The sequence below is a fragment of the Lissotriton helveticus genome, chromosome 8, assembly GCF_964261635.1.
Source record: "Lissotriton helveticus chromosome 8, aLisHel1.1, whole genome shotgun sequence".
Classification (NCBI taxonomy): Eukaryota; Metazoa; Chordata; class Amphibia; order Caudata; family Salamandridae; genus Lissotriton; species Lissotriton helveticus.
Genome location: NC_136069.1, coordinates 606,650,401 through 606,672,658, shown reverse-complemented (window position 1 = coordinate 606,672,658; position 22,258 = coordinate 606,650,401). Strand labels below are relative to the sequence as shown.

The window sequence follows — 22,258 nt, the reverse complement described above, 5'->3', positions numbered from 1 at the left end:
AACGCTTTCCCTACTGTTGCACTCACTGGAGTGCGAATAGTCATTTTTACCCCTACGCTATCCAACGCTTATCCTACTGTTGGACTCCCGGGAGTGGGAATAGTAATTTTTACCCCTACGCTATCCAACGCTTTTCCTACTGTTGCACTCTCTGGAGTGAGAATAGTAATTTTTACCCCTACGCTATCCACCGCTTTCCCTACTGTTGCACTCTCTGGAGTGGGAATATTAATTTTGACCCTCCCGCTATCCAACGCTTTTTTTTACTGTTGCACTCTCTGGAGTGGGAATAGTAATTTTTACCCCTACACTATCCAACGCTTTCCCTACTGTTGCACTCACTGGAGTGCGAATAGTCATTTTTACCCCTACGCTATCCAACGCTTATCCTACTGTTGGACTCCCGGGAGTGGGAATAGTAATTTTTACCCCTACGCTATCCAACGCTTTTCCTACTGTTGCACTCTCTGGAGTGGGAATAGTAATTTTTACCCCTACGCTATCCACCGCTTTCCCTACTGTTGCACTCTCTGGAGTGGGAATATTAATTTTGACCCTCCCGCTATCCAACGCTTTTTTTTACTGTTGCACTCTCTGGAGTGGGAATAGTCATTTTTACCCCTAGGCTATCCAATCCTTTCTGTACTGTTCCACTCTCTGGAGTGGGAATAGTAATTTTTACCTTCTCCCTAGCCAATGCTTTTCGTACTGTTGCACTCACTGGAGTGGGAATAGTAATTTTTACCCCTACGCTATCCAACGCTTTCCCTACTGTTGCACTCTTTGGAGTGGGAATAGTAATTGTTACACTCCCGCTATCCAGCGCTTTCCCTAATGTTGCCCTCCCTAGAGTGGGAATAGTAATTTTTACCTCTACGCTATCCAATGCTTTCCCTACTGTTGCACTCACTGGAGTGGGAATAATAATTTTTACCCCTACGCTATCCAACTCTTTCCCTACTGTTGCCCTCCCTGGAGTGGAAATAGTAATTTTTACCTTCCCGCTATCCAAAGCTTACCCTACTGTTGCACTCACTGGAGTGGGAATTGTAATTTTTATCCCTCCGCTATCCAACGCTTTCCCTACTGTTGCACTCTTTGAAGTGGGAATAGAAATTTTTACCTTCCCGCTATCCAACGCTTTCCCTACTGTTGCACTTCCTGGAGTGGGAATAGTAATTTTTACCCGTACACTATCCAACGCTTTCCCTACTGTTGCACTCTCTGGAGTGGGAATAGTAATTTTTACCCCTACCCTATCCAACGCTTTCCCTACTGTTGCACTCTCTGGAGTGGGAATAGTAATTGTTACCCTCCCGCTATCCAATTCTTTCCTTACTGTTGCACTCACTGGAGTGGGAATAGTAATTTTTACCCCTACGCTATCCAACGCTTTCCCTACAGTTGCACTCCCTGGAGTGGGAATATTAATTTTTACAATACCGTTATCCAATGCTTTCCCTACTGTTGCCCTCCCTGGAGGGGAAATAGTCATTTTTACCCCTAAGCTATCCAACGCTTTCCCTACTGTTGCACTCCCTGGAATGGGAATAGTAACTTTTACCTTCCCGCTATCCAACGTTTTCTCTACTGTTGCACTCACTGGAGTGGGAATAGTAATTTGTATCCCTACACTATCCAACGCTTTCCCTACTGTTGCACTATTTGGAGTGGGAATATTAATTTGTACCTTCCCGCTATCCAACGCTTTCCCTACTGTTGCACTCACTGGAGTGGGAATAGTAATTTTTACCCCTACGCTATCCAACTCTTTCTCTACTGTTGCACTCAGTGGAGTGGTAATAGTAAATTTTACTGTCCCGCTAACCTACGGTAAAAATATTGTATATTTTTTATTAATATTATGTTTAGATATATGTATGTTTTTAAAAATTAAATTGTATGTTTATTTATTTTTAACTTAAATTAATTATTTATTAATTGTATGGTTATTTAAGTATTTTAAGTATGTTTAAGTTAATTATATTTAATATTTTATTGTTTTTCAATTACTTTTAAGACATTTAAAAAATTCGATATTTTGACTATATTTTTTACAACGATATTTTTGATTCGATATTTTTGCACTTACCTGTTTGGAGATAGGAGTTCGATATTTTTGAATTCTATATTTTTTACTCGATATTTTGCTACATCGATATTTGTGTTATCGATATTATGTCAGTGATCCCTAGTGGCATACCCACTGTTTGCTAGGGGATAAATCCTCAAATATCTATGGGATGCTTAGGTACAGGATGTACATTTTTATAAATGACCTAATATGCCCCCTTCTCCAAGCTGTCTTCTTATCAAATGGTTACACAGAGCACAGTGTTGGAACATGAAAGAGCTGTGTAATGCCAGGGTATGGGGCCACTGAGTTTGATATCAGGCATTCTGAATTACTACTCCCATATTCAGTGAATGCAGACTTTTACGGTTCCTATATGGGTATTCTGCCTGATGGTGGACATATCCATACAGAAGTTCCAACAATACATCCAGTGACTTGTGGGACTTCTGCTATGCGATAACATTGCTCCATGGTGTCCTGCAAGTCCTGGTACGTATGTTGGAAAGCAAAGTAAACATGTATTCTGGATAACATGGCATCCAGGGAGGATCTAAACACATGTGAAGTTGGTCTTTGTGATATTCTGTCAGCCACTGCAAATATGCCCTGGTAACTCTGAGAGGCAAGTTCATGTAAGCAGCACATGACTTGTTAGTTAGTAGGTATAGCTTGATTGTGCTGAATGTTTTTGGCCAAAATTGGGTTTAGATCAGTGTTTCCAAACTGTGGGTCGGTTGTGAGACGTTTTTTGTGGGTGGGGAAAGTCCAAGCAATTAACAAAGATGCCTTGAAATTCTTTGTTTATCTTGTTACATTTGCTGGTGCTTCATAGGCAGAGGTCAAATGTTAGGCTATGTCTTGTGACAAATGACTGCTTATACTTTCAACATTGGATTGGTGTTTATTTTTTTTCTCTGACTGCTAAGTGAGGAGAGTTTTAAAAGTGAATTATGGGACAATGTTGCTGAGGTATAGAAAGTGTGAAAGCAAATGCTAGGGGATGCTGTTTTTTTGCAACACAGCAACATTTAAATATCTGTAAACGAACTGTATCATTCAGCTGTTAGGAAAGCAATAATAAAGCACATTTCTGTAAGTGTGCTGGAAAATAAATTTTAATAGTATCAAAACAAATCAATCCACTTTACATGGTGAAGTACAATGATAAATATTCACAGAAACCCGATTTCTACACATCATAATTTGAGTGCTGTATAGTTTTATCACTAAAACTGCATGTCTGTGCCAAGTTTGTTGCCATTTCAATGAAGAATGTGCTGCCTGTAACTGACAATGAATGCTTTAGTTACATTCAAAAATCGCCCCTGCTCATGTCCATCAATGGTACCTACGCAGGTCGCAAATGTTTGTCGTTCTAAAAAGTATATTGGGAACCACTGGTTTAGATCACCTATTAGCTCCAGTAAAACCTGCTTGCTTAACCTATACTTCCCATATATTTCCTCCTCCCATTTTTCAAATAGTGTGACACTTTCTGAATACTTCCTCCCTTATCCTTCTTCCTCGTTGGATTCCCAAAGTGCACTTACACCTCACCATTGCCTTCATTCTGAAAAAGGTGTACTACATTCTAAGCTTCCTTTTATTCTTTGTACCTGGTTAGCATTGGCATTTACTTGGTGGTAAATTGCACTTGCTAAATGCCTGTTCTGCACTTGTTCAGTAATTGCAAATGTGTTGTACTTAGAATTTGTGAATCGTTATTTGTGAATCGCTATTTGGAATTCGCAAAGGTAATACCAATTTGCCATTAATTTAGATCGCTATGATAAACTGCTGAACACGTTATATCCTTGCTTCGATTCATCGCAACACATACAATTTGCGTTTGTTAATCAGTTAATACTGGATTCCTGAATCTCAAAACATTTGTGGATCAGGCCCTAAAATATTTATTTTGTTGGTTTGTACGGTTTCTATTTCTGGGATTTTCTCACAAAAAGCATATTTGAAACATAAAAAAGATGTGCACTCTTGTCTGTCCGTCTTCTGATATGCATGTTGATTTCAGGAATTCATTTCAAATATTTGTATTTTATCTTCTGAAGGTCTGTATCCTCCAAGAGCCAAAATCGTAATCCAGAGACAGCTGTCATTGCTATCAGACAATGAACAAGCAGATATTTTTGAGCGTGTTCAGGTAATGTTGTTTTGTTTTTTGACTGTAGGACTTGTCTTTCATGTCTTTTCACAGTACATCCGCAATGAAATGTGATTAAAATGTGAACAATGTATGTATTTGATTTATTTTGCACCTTTTTTTTATATTTATGCTGGTTGAAAATGGTCAACCACCAAACTTTGGGATTAAAATCATTCTCTTGCTTTTTTCTCTATGGCATCAGTCATATTGTGATACAAGGGACACAGCCAACCAAGTAATCACAGTGTTGTTCACAAATTCCACATCACTTTGTGTTACTAAGTATGGTTGTGTTTTATCTCAGAATGTACAGTCCTTTCTTTTTCCAGGTTCTGTTCATGAAAAATGAAGGTCCAAAGAAATGCAATTGAGGACTGCTAAACGAAAATAAAGGAAATATCAAAGCTGACGACAAAACATAGAGGCCGATTTACAAAAGCATTTTATTTGAGTACAGGAAGTAGTACTAAGGGAGTACTGTTTTATGTACTCTAACATTCGTTTGTGAATCGGCCATCAAACTTCAAACTCTCTACTAGTAAAAATGCAAAGAGGGCATAGTCCTTTCTACTAATTGCACATGAACATTCCCAGATTAGTCCCATTAGATATGTTTCAGGTCCAATTCACAAAGGCATGTATGGTAAGTCACAGAGTAGTGCAGGAGTACTGCTTTATTTTCTTCAACATGCCTTTGTAACTAGGCCTTAGGCTCTCTGAGTAATAAAATCAAACTACAATCTAAATAAAACACAGAAAAACCAAATTTGTACAACCAGAGCTACATTTTTACACTCAGAATAATGTCTGTGGAACCTATTTCTAGACTTTTTAAAAAATATTTGTTTAGCGGATACACCAAGAACTTGTGGGATTCAAACTGTGGTCCGCAGACTGGTGGAGTAGCAGCACAGGTATTTTGAAAATATATTGATTATTAAGGTGAACCCAGAACCAGAGATAAAAACTAGATACAGGAATGAAAATTCACCAACTCTCCTGTAAACTGATCCAAAAAATAACATTTCTGTTGCTAGATGGTATCCTTTAAACAAACAAGGAGCACCTTAATCTAACCAACTGTGAGGAATTATATTTTGTGGTGCACAGTCACAATTAATGAATGATGTAAGGGATTATTATGGTTATTTCAAAACTGGAAGTATACCCTTTTCTCAAACAAGCCTTGCTTGCCTCACCTTTGAAAAAGCATCCCTATGCCCAATGTCTCGTAATAATTATAGACATTTATACCCTTCTCATTAAATGTTTTAAAGTAATTGAGAAATTAGCAACTAGCCAATTACAGAAGCTTATGGACGAGCATAGTATCCAATTTGATAGGAAATTGCGATTTAGTCTCAGAAGAGGCACTAAGAAAGCTTCACTCAACATTTGACTCTCAATTAATGAGTATCCACAAAGGATCACTGACAGTTCAAAATCCAACTTCTGTTGGTCTCACATGCCCTTGTCTACTTATGGCCGGTCGGCCATCTTTAAGATGGTCTCGCTCCTGCGCCTATTGTATCAATTGCAGAATCATCCGTACCCGATTCCCCCTAGGTGGTTCCGTCAGGTCAATGCCGCACTGGGGCAGTTTCTCTGGGATGGTGGAGCAGCAAGGGTGGCGCTGCAGACTTGTTTTCTGTCCAGGTACTGTGGAGTATTGGCAACTTCAGATATTTTGTCCTATTGTATGGCCTCGCATTTGCTCCTCCTGAACGAATGGTGGTATGCGGACAGGGCAGACCCAGCATATGCTGTCGAACGTCGGTGCATGGGGGAGCACGCCTTACATACCATTCTCTACTGTGCCCCATTAAGACGCTCCCTACCGTCTGCCACGCAGAGTGTCTTCCAGATCTGGCTGCAGGCGTTACAGAGGATGGGGGGTTGGTGGAACAGACTGACCCGGGAAACCGCTCTTTGGCATAATGGACGCCTATCACACTTGGCGACTCTGTAGGGATTCCGCGATTGGCATAACATTGGGATATCTACCCTGGGTGATGTCATGCAGGGACATCCAGGATGTCCAGAAAGACTTCCAGATGCCGAAAACCCAATTTATCTACAGTTCCGTCACGCCTTTTCCCCATGCATGGTGGGGTTGGAGACACTGGCAGAGTTCAGTCCGGTGGAGGCCAAGGTGTTTATGGGGGACCTCCATGACCACAAGAGTTCTAAAATGTATCAGTCCCTAGTCACACACTGTTCCCCGTCACTACAGCACCCGAGGGAGACTTGGGAGGGTGGGGGACATTGGTCAGATGGAAGAGGAAGACTGGACGGAGGTGTTAGCCTCTGCGCGCGGGGCGGCCATCGCTATGAGCCTACGACTCATCCAGTTCAAGTACCTACACTGGGTATATTATAACGGGGTTAGGCTTTGGAGGGCGGGTTTGGTAGCCCCCCCAGTGTGTCTCCGATGTGAATATGAGGAGGGAACCCTGCTGCATACTGTCTGGCACTGCTCTGCTTTAGCGCGATCCTGGAGACGGCTGCTGGCCTGCCTCTCTGAAGTGTTGGGATGGGAACTTGCAAACTCACCAAAGCTAGTCCTCCTGCATGTTATGGAAGGGATGGGGGGCAACATTTACAAGCGCCATCTCCTTCTCCTGGGATTTACCCTGGCGAAAAGGGATATTGCTAGGGCTTGGAAGGCAGCGATGACACCCTCTGTCCCTGCCTGGAAAAATGGTCTGGATTTCTGTATGGGTCTAGACCCCAATCTTTGTGGCCAGGGGTGCCCCCAAAAGCATTTTAAGATCTGGAAGCGCTGGGCGGACTATCGTGGCCTGGAGCTCGAGCCACCACAGGTGTACCGAGACCCAGAATGACCTTCCCACTTGTTGTTGTTATTTTCTTTTTCTCTTTTGTTCTTTTCATCTCCTTTCCTATGGATGTTCGGCTGGATAGCTGCATTGTAGGTGCTGTTGGGTTACAATTGTACAATTGCAGTCAGCAATATGATGTGTTGCTCTGGAATGGTTGACAGTGCGCTGGGGGGGTGGGTTAGGGGGGTTACAGTTTTAGGGTCCAGATTTTATTATATTGCTCTTCATTTTCTCCTGAAAATACATGAAAATGGTCAAATGCAATTGATGTGTATTGATGCGTCAGAAGCTTCTGGGTCACAGAGCTCTGCGTTATATGTGATGTTTTGACAAATTCAATTTGTTTAAAAAAAAAATCCAACTTCTGTTATCCCAGTTTAGTGAGGTGATGGAATGTGCATTAGGACGATTTTGCAAATTTTATTACACTGCAAATTAGGAATTTTGTTTTACAAACACTCTTTGTAGTTGTTAAAACAATGGGGCCGGAATTTGCTAGATGGATAAGACATTTGGTTTTCCCGTAAATCCCTGTAAATGTGGTGTAGATCTACAGTTTGTTTAGCAGTTGAGCATTTTAATGTTGTGCCCAATTCACAAAGGATTGTCCTTTCAGCAGCTGCGGCTTACTCATGCAGATTGATGCATAAGTCTGGTGTAAGAGACCATTATGTACAGAAATCGTACTCTAAAATGGGTCCAAAGTTTTTATTATACCACTGAGGTCTCTTGGATCACAGTGATTAAGGATAGAGGCACTCACATAACATATTGTCAGACAGTCATTCAATTCAATTCAATTCAACACACACACACACACATGCACGCACGCACACTCACTCACTCTCCAGGACCCGGTTGTAGACGGCATTCATTCTTCCCCACCAAGCATAACTAGGTATTCTAAGACACATAAGCACAACACCACAGCTCGACAGTGACATTAATCCAGCATTGCATATTTTGGGCCTTTGTTGAATTGTACCAGTTTATTAATTTGAAGAAAACACATCTATTTTAATGTGTCCTTTACTTTTTTCTTCACAATGGTTTTAATAACTTTTTTTGTTTGGCAGAGCTCGGCTTTACTCCAAGCATTGGTACTAGCCTTCGGCACCACTTGCAGTGTGCCACATCACACCTGTGCTCTGCTAGCAATCTACATGCTTTAAAAAGGCTTTAAACCTACTCAAAGGTGGCCGCCCATGTTTGTGGACTAATGCATAGACCGCCATCCTTTAATGTGCTTTTAACATATTCCAATATGGTCGCCTTGGCGTGCAGTTACATTCACATGCAATAGTGGCAGTATTTGAATTTTGTGTAAAAACATTCAAAGATGTCCTCTGTGTGTGGGCACATATGCACAGCTGACTTTGAATGTTTATGCAAAAACCTATTACAAAAACTGTTAAAGACAGCCACTAAGAGTGTGCATGCACAGGCCATTTTTTTAGATGAATTGTGAAAATAATTCAAAGCTAACACACTTACTGGCTTTGCCATTGCTTTTCGAAGCAAGTCTTAACGCTGGTGGAAATTCAACAGTTAATTCAAAAGCAACTTAACCTATGCAGCAGTTGAGCTTTTGTAGCTTTTGAGCAGTGAACACTTAAATGAAAAAAGCATTTGTTGACTGCATTTTCATTTACATTTGTCACCAGGGGCTTTGTATGCAAGTATTTCTGTATGTGCTTAATAAAACTATAAAAGCAAGCATTGGCAAAGCCAATAAGTCTCAGCAATGCCTGAACTATTGGCCTTGTCGATACGAATGTTTTTCAGCCATGTTGTCTAGTAGCACATCTGCTCTTCAGCATGTCTGAAAGTTACTGAAAGCCCAGAATCACAGGATGTTGAGCCAGCAGATGCCAAGTCTCTTCGCCACCCATATTGAGTTTATTTTCTTGCCCCTCCTAACCCAATAAATCGCTATGATGTGGCCTGCGCTGGCCGCATCATAGCGCTTATTTCAGTCACTTTCTGCAATGCTTAATAGCAGATGTACTGCTAGACAACATGGCTAAAAGACAATCACATTGACAAGGCCAATAACATTGGCGAGATCTATTGGCTTTGCCGGTGCTTGTTTGGTGTTGACGGGGTCTTGCTGAACATATGTGGAAGTCATAGTGAAAAACAGTTGAGGAGCTTTGAAGTGAAGCGAAGATCTGGTGTAAGATACTGCACCTGAATTGATTCATTGGGGTAGATTCCACCCGAAAATCTGGATGGAGGCAGAGAAGGGGAGGTCCAGGGAGAATGTCCCGTGGATATCACTTTTTCCTGTTGCCACGCCATGAATCTTTGCCTTACCTAAGGGGTAATTCTCTCCAGATTATGAGATGGAACCTACCTCACTGCTTCGATTAAGGTACAGTATGGACTCTAGTGGGCCCCCATGATTTTGATGCTGACCTACTAACTCATATATAATAGGATTAATTCATTCTATTCCAGATGAAATGCAATGTTGACCCTCCTGGCATCATAGGCATGAAACATGTCAACCCCACCTCATCCCTCACATTTAATATTATATTATTTATATTGAAAATAATTATTTTATTTCTAACTCTACACATTCAAGGTAGTATTCCAACATACATGAACGATAACACCTTCTCTGTGAGGTCGGGGTTCTAGTGTTCCACTGACAAATTCCTTTCCAACCTGCTCTTTGTAATGTGGTAGGGGTTATTCCCCATTTACTGGTTGCCACTTGGAAGTAATGCTCACTAGTAGGCCTTAATTAAAGAGTCCAATTCAGCTCTTAGCAAAGTAGTCAAATGTGTCTTTGCACCGCGCGCCCTTAGCTGTGAGTCCCCTGGACATTATAGATCCAAAACTAGTCTTACCCTCTACAGCAGCGAGTAGGCTTGTAGTGCCTCAGTGAGTGCCCCGACCATGGGCACTTCGATTGCTCTGGTCCTGGTGGGAGAGTCGGCCGCACTCGTGAGAGGCAGCAGCAACCTGCATGCGGGTGCTCTCTCGTAAGGTTAAGTGGCCTGCTCCAGCAGCGAATGAAGGTGCTCTGGTGCTCCTCCCGCACTTAAAATCTAATGCTTCTAAAAGGGGGGTGAATTGGATTCCAGTGCCTCTAGCAAAGATCCCAATGCTTTGGCAATGCACTCATGATGTCCTCCTCAGCTCACGGGCACTCCAGCACAATTGTTAATGCTTGGTGGTGACCCACGAGTCACCCAATGCACAGTTCTTGGGCAACGACTGGATCCTCAGCAGTCTTTGATAGTGTTAGCCCTCCTGGCATACAAGGTTGCTGTATTGCTACCTGCCAAAGTTCCAGGCTTCACTTCCCTTTGGTCCGTCCCATAGCAGACCCTTCTGACATATGAATTTGCCACTAGGCTCCGCACAGTCCCCATCACTTGTGCTTCTCAATACTTTCATGGCGGCCCTCTCCTGGTATACGGATGTCACCAAATAGAATTTTGACACAGGCAGCGACCCAATCGATGCAGCAACCGTCTCCTCACACTGGGAGTCCACTCTGTTGAGCTCCCCTGTGGACCTCACTCCGTCTCTCTCACAGGGCACACTAATCGTGACAAGCTGGCTGGCGCTGGTGCTCCAGGTTCCAGGGTTTGATTTCCCTGCGTGATGTCCCCTCAACCAGCAGGCCGACTAGTAGTCCTTTGCCCACAGTCCTGGTCACAGGCAAATGTCTTGCAGACCTTCCCCTCCTGACACAGCCTGTCTGGCTGCTTGGCAGATGACACATGTTGGCGGTCTCAACCTTCCCTTCTTATAGTCCATTTCCGGGCACCAAATGTGAGTTGGGGTCTGGGTCTTTGAAGTTGTATGTTGGGGTTTTGCTTCTTTTTCAGTGTACCTTTCTCTTCTCTCTCTTCCTCTATAATATCTGTCGCAGCAAGAGAGACTCCGAAGCTGATAGTCCCACAGCACAGGATATTGCAGTGGCTAGAGTTCACACCACATCAATATGTGCAACAAAAGGTTACGCCCCGGTTCCCAGCATTACTCTTTGTTTCCCTTATCAACCCCCATCACTTAATCTCCTCGTGCCTAAGAAAAATGAATGTGTCCGTCTGTAATGTAACCTTTGGGTCTAGTTCTTGCTATATAAAACCCCCCACAAAAAAACGTAAACAATTACAAAAACCATACAATAAATTATTGGCTAATGTTTTAGGAACAAACAATAATATAGGGATCTCAAAATAATCCTTGTTGTCATTGATTGTCGACGACCACTTAGTACACTCTGCAAGCATGCAGGTCTCGAAGACTGCACTATCTGTTGTTTATGGGGTCTCCCATCCTTGCAAGGGCAGTAAAAATAGGGACACTGCGTTGTGTGCCAATTCCAGTGAATACTAAAATGTTTGTACAAAAGTCCATCAATGTTGATTCAAATGATTTTTCGAATTGTAAAACCACTGACATGCTATATGGTGTCCATGTGCCTTGATCTACATTGGTCAGACAACACAACAAGTCAAGACTCGGATTGGACAACATACCAGTGAGAATCGTTGTTGCTTGAAAGATTTTGCTGTAGTATAAGCCATCTGACATCATGCATGGCATGGCCACTCTCATCATCACAATTTTTTTGTCTGGACTCTTTCACTTATTTTTTTTGCATTAATTAGATATATTGGGCCATGTTTGGGGAAATGTTCATCTCTAGTATTCCTATCAAATATTTTCCAGCACCACGGTTTGCATTGCTGCAATATAGGTTTCTAATATTTATAGCCCACGTAAGCAACATGCTACTGTAGGCCTGAGACAAGCGAAGATTTGCATCCTGTCTTCTGCCCTTCTATATTCCAAGATCATCCCTGACAAAGAATTTTAAGTTGGGAATGTGGTGATCTAGGAAACTGAGAGGTTTTTCTTTTTAACTGTATAACGCTGATGTTGTCTTTGCGGTATGATCATTGAGATGTTGCCACTTTTGTGTTGTAAAATAATATAAAATAAAAAGAAGTCACTTCTATCCTGAAGCCGCAGTTCTTATGAGGACATGCAGACTGTGAGCAGGGTAGGAATGGGGAACCAAAAACAGCCTGGCAAAAATGGTCTAACCACACCTCTCTTCGGCTCCTTGCGCAATCCAATCCATCTTTTCTTTCTCTTTCGCTCTGACTCTTTTCCACATCTGACCTCTTTCTCGCTACCTTCCCCATCCCTCCCTCTCTCATGAAACCTCCCTATGCCTGCTGCAGTTAACCTCGGGAGCTGTGAAAAGTGTCTGAGAGCCCTATGCTTCTAAAACCTGCGTCCAAGGCTAAAATCCCCCGGGTAAATGCCAGATTTACTGAATGGCCCTAATAGTGAGATTACATCCATCCCCACTCCCACCCCCCAAATAGACAAATAACCCTGATTGCTGATGGAAGGTAGAAGGCAACTTTGTTGCTGCGGGCTGCCTTCTATTAAACACTATCTATAGAGTTTCAGCATTATTGTCTTCATTCTGTAAAATCGTTTTTTATTTCATTGAGAAGAAGATGTAAAGTTCAATGGATTAGCTTTAGGAAATTTCAGTGTCCAATTAATCATAATGTTGAGAGAAATATGAGTTTGTCAACAAGGTAAAATAAATCAGAATACTACAGCAAAACTGATGTAAGTATATGACAGATAGGCGTAATTTAGACAGAACAGTAAATATAAGGGACTAAGGCAAAAGGTATAGGAGGATCAAGAGATTAGAAATCACAGGATGATAATTTAACTACACTAATGCCTAAAATTAGATTGCCTCAATCTGATAGATCTAAATGCTGGTTCTAGGTCAAATTTAATGTTTCTTCCTGTTCCCAAATGCGAAAATTGTTATGTTTTCAACTAAGAAAATGACGGTCTTCGGTCAATACAACTCTCAATAGATGATTTAGAGGGTGATTTCCAATTTATTTCATTGAGAAGAAGATGTAAAGTTCAATGGATTAGCTTTAGGAAATTTCAGTGTCCAATTAATCATAATGTTGAGAGAAATATGAGTTTGTCAACAAGGTAAAATAAATCAGAATACTACAGCAAAACTGATGTAAGTATATGACAGATAGGCGTAATTTAGACAGAACAGTAAATATAAGGGACTAAGGCAAAAGGTATAGGAGGATCAAGAGATTAGAAATCACAGGATGATAATTTAACTACACTAATGCCTAAAATTAGATTGCCTCAATCTGATAGATCTAAATGCTGGTTCTAGGTCAAATTTAATGTTTCTTCCTGTTCCCAAATGCGAAAATTGTTATGTTTTCAACTAAGAAAATGACGGTCTTCGGTCAATACAACTCTCAATAGATGATTTAGAGGGTGATTTCCAATTGCTGAGCAGTAATTTCTTTAGCAACTTAACAGCCTTGATCAATGAGTTGTTCTGATAAACACTTAAATACTGAAATGAAGTCAGCAAAAATGATAATTGGATCACCCAGTTTAATCTCTAGATTTAGGGTCAAGGAAATCCCTCCTAATATCCTCTTTTAGAAAGTCTCCCTTTCATGACAACTAACGAGAATGTGTGAGGCTCACATGCATTGATTATCTGCATCACAAACAATTGGGGTCTTCTCCAAGATTCAATTTAGACATTTTGATGGTGTCCAATGGATGTGCATTATTGTTCCGCGTTAAGAACAATGTACCTATTTGTGACCATCTTTATTCACTCTACTCAGTTGGGTTTGTAGCTTTTTAAATAGCTACATCCTATTCATGCTAGGTAATTTAAATAGTAATTTAAGATTAAGTCGTAGAATTTAGGTGTTTAGATTGCTTTAGGTTCTGGTGAGGTCAAATACCAAATGAGCTTTAGGGCTCTTACATTGATAGAATTTTCTGGCAAGCACAGTCAGTGGATAGCAATGCATAATATGAGGTAGTGTCACAGTTCATACTTGGAAAGGGATTGCATACCTTGTAGACTTCTCTAAAGAGAATAGGCTTGTTCCTGTAGGAAGCTGGCCTGTAGACAAAATGCTTTCTCTAGCCCTCTGCCTATGAAGTCCAGAAGAGTCTTGCTCAGAAAGGACTAGCTCAGAGTTAACCAAATTGAAGTAAAACTCAAACTTTGAAGCTTCACCGTAAATTTTCAGCCACTTTGACGTATATTGAGCGTGTAGCTTTGACAGATTCCAAAAAAAAGATGTGCTTGAGCTCTCATTCTGGTCCCAGCAAGGACTATTTTTAAAGAATAATTCGTTGTGGCTTCTGTTTCTATCAGAACCCAATTTGCAATCTCTGAGCTTCGTGGTGAAAGCCAGTACCTTATGCTGTGCAGAATGAAATATGTAAGATGGACTTTAATGTCAGGCAAACTAATTTCAACCTTTTCATAAATACCTCTTTAAAGACAGATAACGAAACCAGTCTCTCAAACAAGTTTGTTTTGACTGCAATTTTTCTTGCCCAAAAACTGAAGTTAAGTTTCTTCGAATCAAATGTATAATTCCTCCTGGCGGAACGCAATTGTTTAGGTTCAGAGGAAGAACATTTTCTCTGTTATTTGAAATTGAACACATGCATTTTACAGCATCTGTGTGACAGCCACACCAAAGGAATGAATCGCTGGTGTGCAGGAAGGTTGATCAAATTAATCCCTTGTAGAAGCAGCATTACATCACTTACTGTTGGTGTGATAATGTGGAAATAGCTTCAACGTGCCATTTTCTCTTTGACTTTTTACTTTAGAGGTTTTGTTACAATGATGCATTCATCCATTTGACTAGCATAAGTGCAGTTTATAGATTCATCAGAAAACATTATTGACATACAATTAGTGCTGAATTAAGGTGAAAGCATAACATTTTGAAATCAAAGCACATACCTTTTGACGTAAAGAGATGCACAGTATATTTTAGCTTCATCCAGTAAATTAGTCCTTACAAAGATCTGTAACTCTCTATCCCCCCCCTTAATCCCCTGTGCTTTTATTTTCCACACTTGCTGCTTTCTTTTATTTCGCCCCAGATTGTCAATCATACTCATACTTAACACTGTGCAGTACTTGGTTAGCTTACTTTAATCCATGATTTGCAGTGCAGCCTAACAACTACTAGTGGCAGCAGGTGTGAACGGGGGTGGGGAGACGGGGCATGCTGAGGAAAAGCGGGGGGGTTAAAATACATTGAAAAAGACTTTACCTTTTCCGAAGCCCACATCTCTTCTCCGTCTGATTTTCTGCTCTTCCTAACTCCAGTCTGGAAGAAACAGCAGGAAGCTTCCAGGCACACAGGCTCCCCTGCCAATCACAACACTGCAGTACAGCCTTGTGATTGGCCTGAGCACAGTGATTCGGTGCTCAGATCAGGACAAGGAGCCTGTGCATATTCCCCACCAGGCAGTGTAATGCCGCCTGGCGGGGAATATGCACATTGGGCATGACTGCTTGGTCGGCCATAACGGCCGTCCAAGCAGTCATGCGCACTTACTGTGCACAGTCCACTCCTCCTCCATGAGACACCAGCCCTGCCCGAACCAAGCCCCGCAGCAACAAAAAAGAAAACAATAATAACTTTGTTATTATCGTTTTATTTTTCCCCTTTTCACTGCTGTAGGAGTAGTGGGGCGACGCTCCTCCGACTTAGTGGAGGAGCCGCCACTGAAAACTACATATTTTACTGCAGATACCTTCATCTATTTACTTTTACAGCTCCCTCTTTTGTTCATTTACGCCGTTTGCCTCAGAGGATCATGTACTGAAGGAAAAATGCAAGGGCTCTTTACAACATTGCAGATCATTGGTCTTTATTAATGATGTTCATCATAAGGCCAGATTCAAGCTAGATTTACAAGCTATCCACGTAAGATACTATAGCTTTGATTATATATTATAGCTTCATTATGAACCTGCTGGGTGAAGACGGTAGATATGGCTAGGCCATTACTGGCAGACAAATCAGCTGGATTATAATTCCAGCTCAGGAGTTTGTGGATTAAGTATCAGAAACACAATTTCCTCTGGCATCACAGCATGTCCTGACAGCCAAAAACTGCTTGAGACATGTGCAGCAACTATTGGTAGTTGTGTGGCGTGACTGGCTCACCTCACGGCATTACCAATGTAGGTTTTGCTAATTGTCTGAGATGATTGTAGCTATGCAGAATCAAAAACATCCTGTGGTAGCCCAATAACAGGATCTTTTTTCAGCCCTGCACAGTTACCACCTGCTAACAATTGGGATTATCTCAAAAACATGGCATGGATCTGGTACTCCTGGGTGTGGTACCCAAATAGCGACCCTTAAATATTGACCTGCAACAGTATTGACTCTAAGATGTCATCTTGCACAATGTCATCAAAGTAACAAGATCTAGAGTTTATATTTTGGAGTATCTGTTGTTGCATGTCGAAATGTTTGTGGTTGATATTTGACATACAAGACATCCGGTGTGTCTGCTGCAATCCTCTTGCCTAAAGCAATGGTGGTCGGTATTGCTGAGCCTCTGTCCTTTCCTCTTTCTTCCTCCATGTTGTTTCAGGAAGATCTGGTTTACTTAAGCTGGCTAGAAACCTCTCGCAGGAGGTTTATTATTTCAGTTGGCTAACTAAAACTCTGATATACTGTATTTGGAAGCATTTTAAGGACAGTGTTAAGAGTTTGTGAAGCAGGGCCTGGCAACCTGTGGAGGTCATCCCCTAGGCTCGAGATACACTCTTTTCTGCAGCATAATTCAAGCATTGCTGAATCAATCAGTGAAAGACAACAAACATCTCCAAATTGGTTCCTACCGATTGCCCCATTGTATCCATCCTGCACCACTGAACCTTATTAAAGTCGATGGACATTGTGTCTTCACAAACAATACCTTTTTGTGTATTCTCTTCTCAGAAAATGAAGCCTGTGACAGACCAAGAGGAGAACGAGTTGGTGATTCTTCATCTGAGGCAGCTGTGTGAAGCCAAACAGAAGGCCCATCTTCATATTGGAGAGACACCATCGGTAACCCATCATAAGTTCATCCATTATTAAAAACATGTTAATGTTAAATAAAGAACCGCCTTATCTTGAGGAGTGTCTTCGGTAAAGATGATTATTCCTATGCGGGGAACATTCAAATAGACTCAATGTGTGCATCATACACTAAGAGAGAGAGACACACAGGTTTGTGCGTGCGCACACACACACACAAGTTTTCCTCTGTAGCAAATGTTCTTTAATCCAGAAACTAGAAGCTCATGTCATTTTAGGTGTATCCTTGCTAAAATACAATAAATCTTTAATTGCAAAAGAATTACATTCACTTTTTTGTACACCTGTTTTATACCAGGCCTAGTGTATTTTTCTTCTCTGATGTTTTTGAGGAAATAATATTGCTATGTCGTTGATCGACATAGGCCAATTTTAGAAAACGAATCCGGTAAAATCAATGCTTTTCCTCCTATTCGGCAGAGTGTTTTGAACAGTGCCATTCCAGAAAACGCTGCCCCCAGCGGAAGGTTCAAGTTGGACGTTCTGAAGAATAAAGCCAGAAAATCATTGACCAGCTCTTTGGAAAATATCTTCTCCAGGGTAAGTTTAGACACATTTTGCAATGCAATGCAATTCAAGTAAGCCAGAACTGGATGCTGCATGTCTGCAAACACATCCGTGAAAACTAGTGGGTGGGAGGTTGTCGGAATCTCAGATGATGTCACTTTTGTTAGTGAGTTTGGGTGCATGTCTTTCATCTGTTTGAGGTGGTGCAGTCATACGTTTGAGTTCCTTGAAGCGTCTTTGCAAATGCTGTTTGTGAAGGAAAAACTACAATGATGGTTGCAGGATGTCAAAGATAGCTATGTTCCTAAATGTCAATATACAGTGCTCAATTTGTGCCGTTGTATGCCAGTGGTGGGAGCCAGCAGAGGTTTGGGGACCAGTACCTATTTTTCTTTATCAGACTTTTATCTGGACCAAGAGAGGGAAAAGGCAGAAAAGGAAGCAGGAAGGATGTAGAGAAAGATGGGAAAACTGTGACAAAGGGAGAAAACAGAGACGAAAATGAACCTGTTAGTGAGATAGAGGCAAAAAAGTGGTGAAAGAAAGTCTTGAGGTGAGACCGTTGCCAAACACCAAGGCTGGCTGGTATTTATCTCACCTCTTAAGTCTTTCTTTCATCACATTCTTGCCTCTATATCTCACTCTCTTGGGTTCTTTTTATTGTGTCGTCATTTTTTATTGAAACAAAACTATATAACATGGGTATAGTGCAGTATGGGAGGGAATAATTAGTACTATGCGATACAGTGGGGGGAGGCAGGGAGGGGGTAGAAGGGAGGACACAAGAAAAAAGGAGCACATATCACATGTAGAATCGGTAGGGTCAGACAGCCTGGCGCTGAGCGACAGACCTCCCCCCTCGCTTCCCCCGGAAAGTAGTGGCATCCTAAAAACATTTTTACTCGATAGAGATGACACTTGGTATTAAAACAAATTGTAGGGACAAGGGGAATGAATGCCCTATCGCCACTTTTACCGTCCAAAGTGGTGATGGATGACAGATGTTTAGGATGCCACATTGGTTTTTAATACACATAAATCAGTGGTCCAATTTTAGTTAGAAGTGCCTCCCTGACTCCAAGTGAATGTCTGGGTTATTGGAGAGAGTGGGTTGTCCTATAATGAAGCATGACACCTGGTGGTATATGTCCAATAACTCACATTGAGTAGAACTGTAAGGGATGCATAATTTAAAATTTAGAAATCTCGGGTACCTCTTTTTGTGTATATCACTCCTACATGTAACATAGGTGCTCAACCCCAGGTGTGCGGGTACCTACGGAGAGGCCGGTGGGGTACTGCAGTAAACAGCGGTATATCCTAGAAAATAATGAGACCGAATGTGTTTATGCACGCTTGTCCACATGCCTTCTGTATTGAGGAGGATTGTTTTTTTAATCTGTTTTGTCTAAAAAAACTAAAAAAAAGAATTTTAAACCCCCCCACAAAAAACAACAAAATCTAGGTGCTCAAATGGCCTTATGAAGCAGGCCCTTTTTTTAAAACAAACTTTATTGGGTTTTTTATATATGAAAAGTACCCTACAGCATGTATTGAAATGAAAATGGACCGTTTATTCCTGAAAATGTTGCCTACAAAACATTAATACCAATGAAGCAGACCCTTAACTGCAGGACCAAGTCCCGGCGTCAGGTCAAAATCCTGTGATTCTGGTCAAACCATTTAATCTCCTCGTGCCTAAAAAATTATTCTGAACTCGGGTATGTACTTGTGCTCATGTGAAGCGCTGAAATGCCTTTGAGTCGAGTTTGCGCTATATAAAACTGCAAAAATAAACAATGTGTCAGGAAATCTTGAACGTACAAGATTATTGCCCGCGTGGCACGAGCGACATAACTACCTGTAAAATGTATGATTTCTTGCCAGAGGCGTTTTAAACTCGTTTGAGATGCCAGACGAGTAGTCCACAGCTCGGTTATGTGTGATAGTTGCTTAGAAATCCAACACTTTTTCACTTTGCAAAATAACCCTTGATAGCTTTTTAAAAAGACTTATGGACATATATATTTATACGCGTTTTCTTTTTCTTTTCTAAGAAGTCAGTACATGCATTCTTTTCTCAATAATCTGACGAAGTTTGCTGAGACGGGTATAACATGTGTGAAACTTTTCTCTAATCTTTATATTGCTATTATCCCTTCCTCTGGGATTTTTATTTAAACCACACACAGTCTGTTGTTTAAAGGCAGCACAAAGGACACGCTTCTCATTTGACATGTCGCTGTGGCCTAGCAAATGAAACGCTCATGTTAGTAAGCAGGTGTTCGAAACTTTCGGTTTCTGTGCATTTGCTGACATCTAGTGGCGTCATTGAGTTAATATTAACACAAAAACGATTGCTTTTTTTTATACAATCCATCTGTGTTATAAATAATTTGATGTGTCGTGGTTCAGTGTACTTTTGAGATGTTGGAACCCTTCCTGCAGTGCAAGCACCACATAGGAGGTGGTATACAAACAGCACTAAGTGAGACGGGAACAGGTGGAGGAAAAGACCACTCTATGTATATTGTATAACATTGGTAACAATAGGTGTCTGACAGTCGTGCTTTCAAGCCAGACTATAATGTCATAGGTTTTACAGGCAGCTGAGGCAATCTGGTTATTGAATTTAGCATTCCTTCCTATACATTTTTTCACAATCTATATAGCATCTTTCTTCACATGTACTTTCACCCTCCTCTCATTTTCCAGGTCAGCCCATCTAATATTTTAGGTATATGTAATGAGAAATAATGTGCTTATTGGAAAAATGTTAGGAAATGGAAAGTTACTCAGATAGTAGCCAGTAGAATTATGCCTCTGCTCTTACAGGCGCACATACTAGTATTATACTTTGGTTACAGAGATGTTGCAGGTTCAGACAGTAGACATTTCCATAAGATGACATCACTTTCACAGCCTGTATTCTCAGACAGCAGCAGTAACAAGAATATGATTAAAGATTTATATAAAAATGTATGAAATTAAACTCACTTATAACGCAACCACCATAGGATTCTGGCATTAGGAAATTAACAGCGTCAATAAAAGTCTCCATCTTGATACAAGTTATCATACAAATATAAGCATTAAGTGTATTGTGGAAAAGCAACCCGATATCCCAAAATACACCCCAATACTATTCTATTAAAAGCATATGCAATGATAAATTTATTTTTTTACATTTAACAATTGATATATGCAAGCAGATGTCTTCCACAATTAGGTGATGGCAGGATTTTTTTTCTTTCGTCTCTTAATGTTTGTCGCCCATGCTTGCAATAAAAAAAATTTTTAAACAATTTAACGATCACACTGCATCGCCAAGACCAGACCTTATTGCTTTGCCAATGCTTATTTTATTTACATGATAGCTCTTGGAGTTGTGAGATTATAATGGGATGAACAGAATGCAAAGAAAATAACCCGAATTGAGTGAGCTCATCATGCAAGGAATTGTTAACCTTTAGAGCTCTGAAAAGGAGGCCACCTTTTTTTTTTGCTATGATTGATACATTTCAGTTTCGGCTGAATAATTCTTCAAAAACTGTTCATTTGTGGAATCCCAGGAGCTTCACGTCACTTTTAACTCATGCAAAAAGAGGATCCCAGAGGAGAGAAGAAATATGTATTGACTTGTGAGAAAAGATCACTGTGTTTCTTAATCATCACCATGTGGACCACGACTTTTCCCTCCCTCCCACACTCCCTGGTTTTCAATACTTTTTTCCTATGAACTGGATTTGAAGTGAAGGAAAATGTCTGTGACAGTGGTTAAGCTTGCTGTGCAGGTGCATGCATGTAATAATATTTATACAGCACAAAAACAAATGAAGTGGGGATTTACAGCCAGATTCATCAAGCCAAAATCGGCTCGCAAAGGGCCATATTCTGAGAATCTGGCCCTTTGCGAGCGCTATTTTTGCATTTGGGATTCATCATCCCAATTGCAAAAATCGCATTTGTAGAAATCGCAAATTTGCGAATAATTGCATTTAAGGAATCTCAATTAGAGATTCCTTAAATGCAATTCATGAACCATTTAAAAATTGCGAATTCGCAATCTGGGGCCGCTATTTACCGCGAAGTCTGACTTTGTGGTAAATAGCGAAAACTTAGAAAAATGGACTTTAGTGCATTTTTCTAAGTTGTATGTTACACACACACATGTCCTTTGGACATATGTGTGCGCAACACCAGTGTACATGAGCATTTCAGGGGTGCTACAGGGTGTCATTTGGACACCCTGGCACCCTTGAAATCGCTTCCTTATTTGCGATTCGCTATTTGCTAATCGCAAATAAGGAATGACTCCCCATTCATTCCTATGGGCCTTTAGGCCCATAGGAATGAATGGGAAAGCCATTCCTTATTTGCGATTAGCAATTAGCGAATCACAAATAAGGAGGCAGTAGAAATCGCTATAATTATTGCGATTTGTACATGAATCCCGTTTTGCGAGTCTTTAATAGCGATTCCTTAATAATCGCTATTGAGGACTCGCAAAACGGGACTTTGATGAATCTGGGGGTTATGTTAGACCACACTTGAGGTTATACATTTAATTTGCAGGTCTTTCTCATAGCTGCATAGGATGTGTATGGTGTTAAACAGGATAATCTGAATTTAGATGTCCATCCTTTCATGGGGTTTGAATCTTCTTCCACAGCAGTGTCTAAACACGTTTTAC

At 40.9% G+C, this 22,258-nt stretch overlaps 1 protein-coding gene across 4 annotated transcripts in view; it reads left to right on the top strand.

The window, feature by feature from the left end:
- TBC1D4 (TBC1 domain family member 4) overlaps positions 1-22,258 on the top strand; it is a 656,292-nt gene that overhangs the window by 458,839 nt on the left and 175,195 nt on the right. For all 4 annotated transcript variants that reach the window (XM_078657429.1, XM_078657428.1, XM_078657430.1 and 1 more), the window contains 3 exons: positions 4,147-4,238; positions 16,918-17,028; positions 17,479-17,598. In XM_078657429.1, coding sequence (XP_078513555.1) covers positions 4,147-4,238; positions 16,918-17,028; positions 17,479-17,598 — 323 coding nt within the window. The remainder of the gene's footprint in view (positions 1-4,146; positions 4,239-16,917; positions 17,029-17,478; positions 17,599-22,258) is intronic.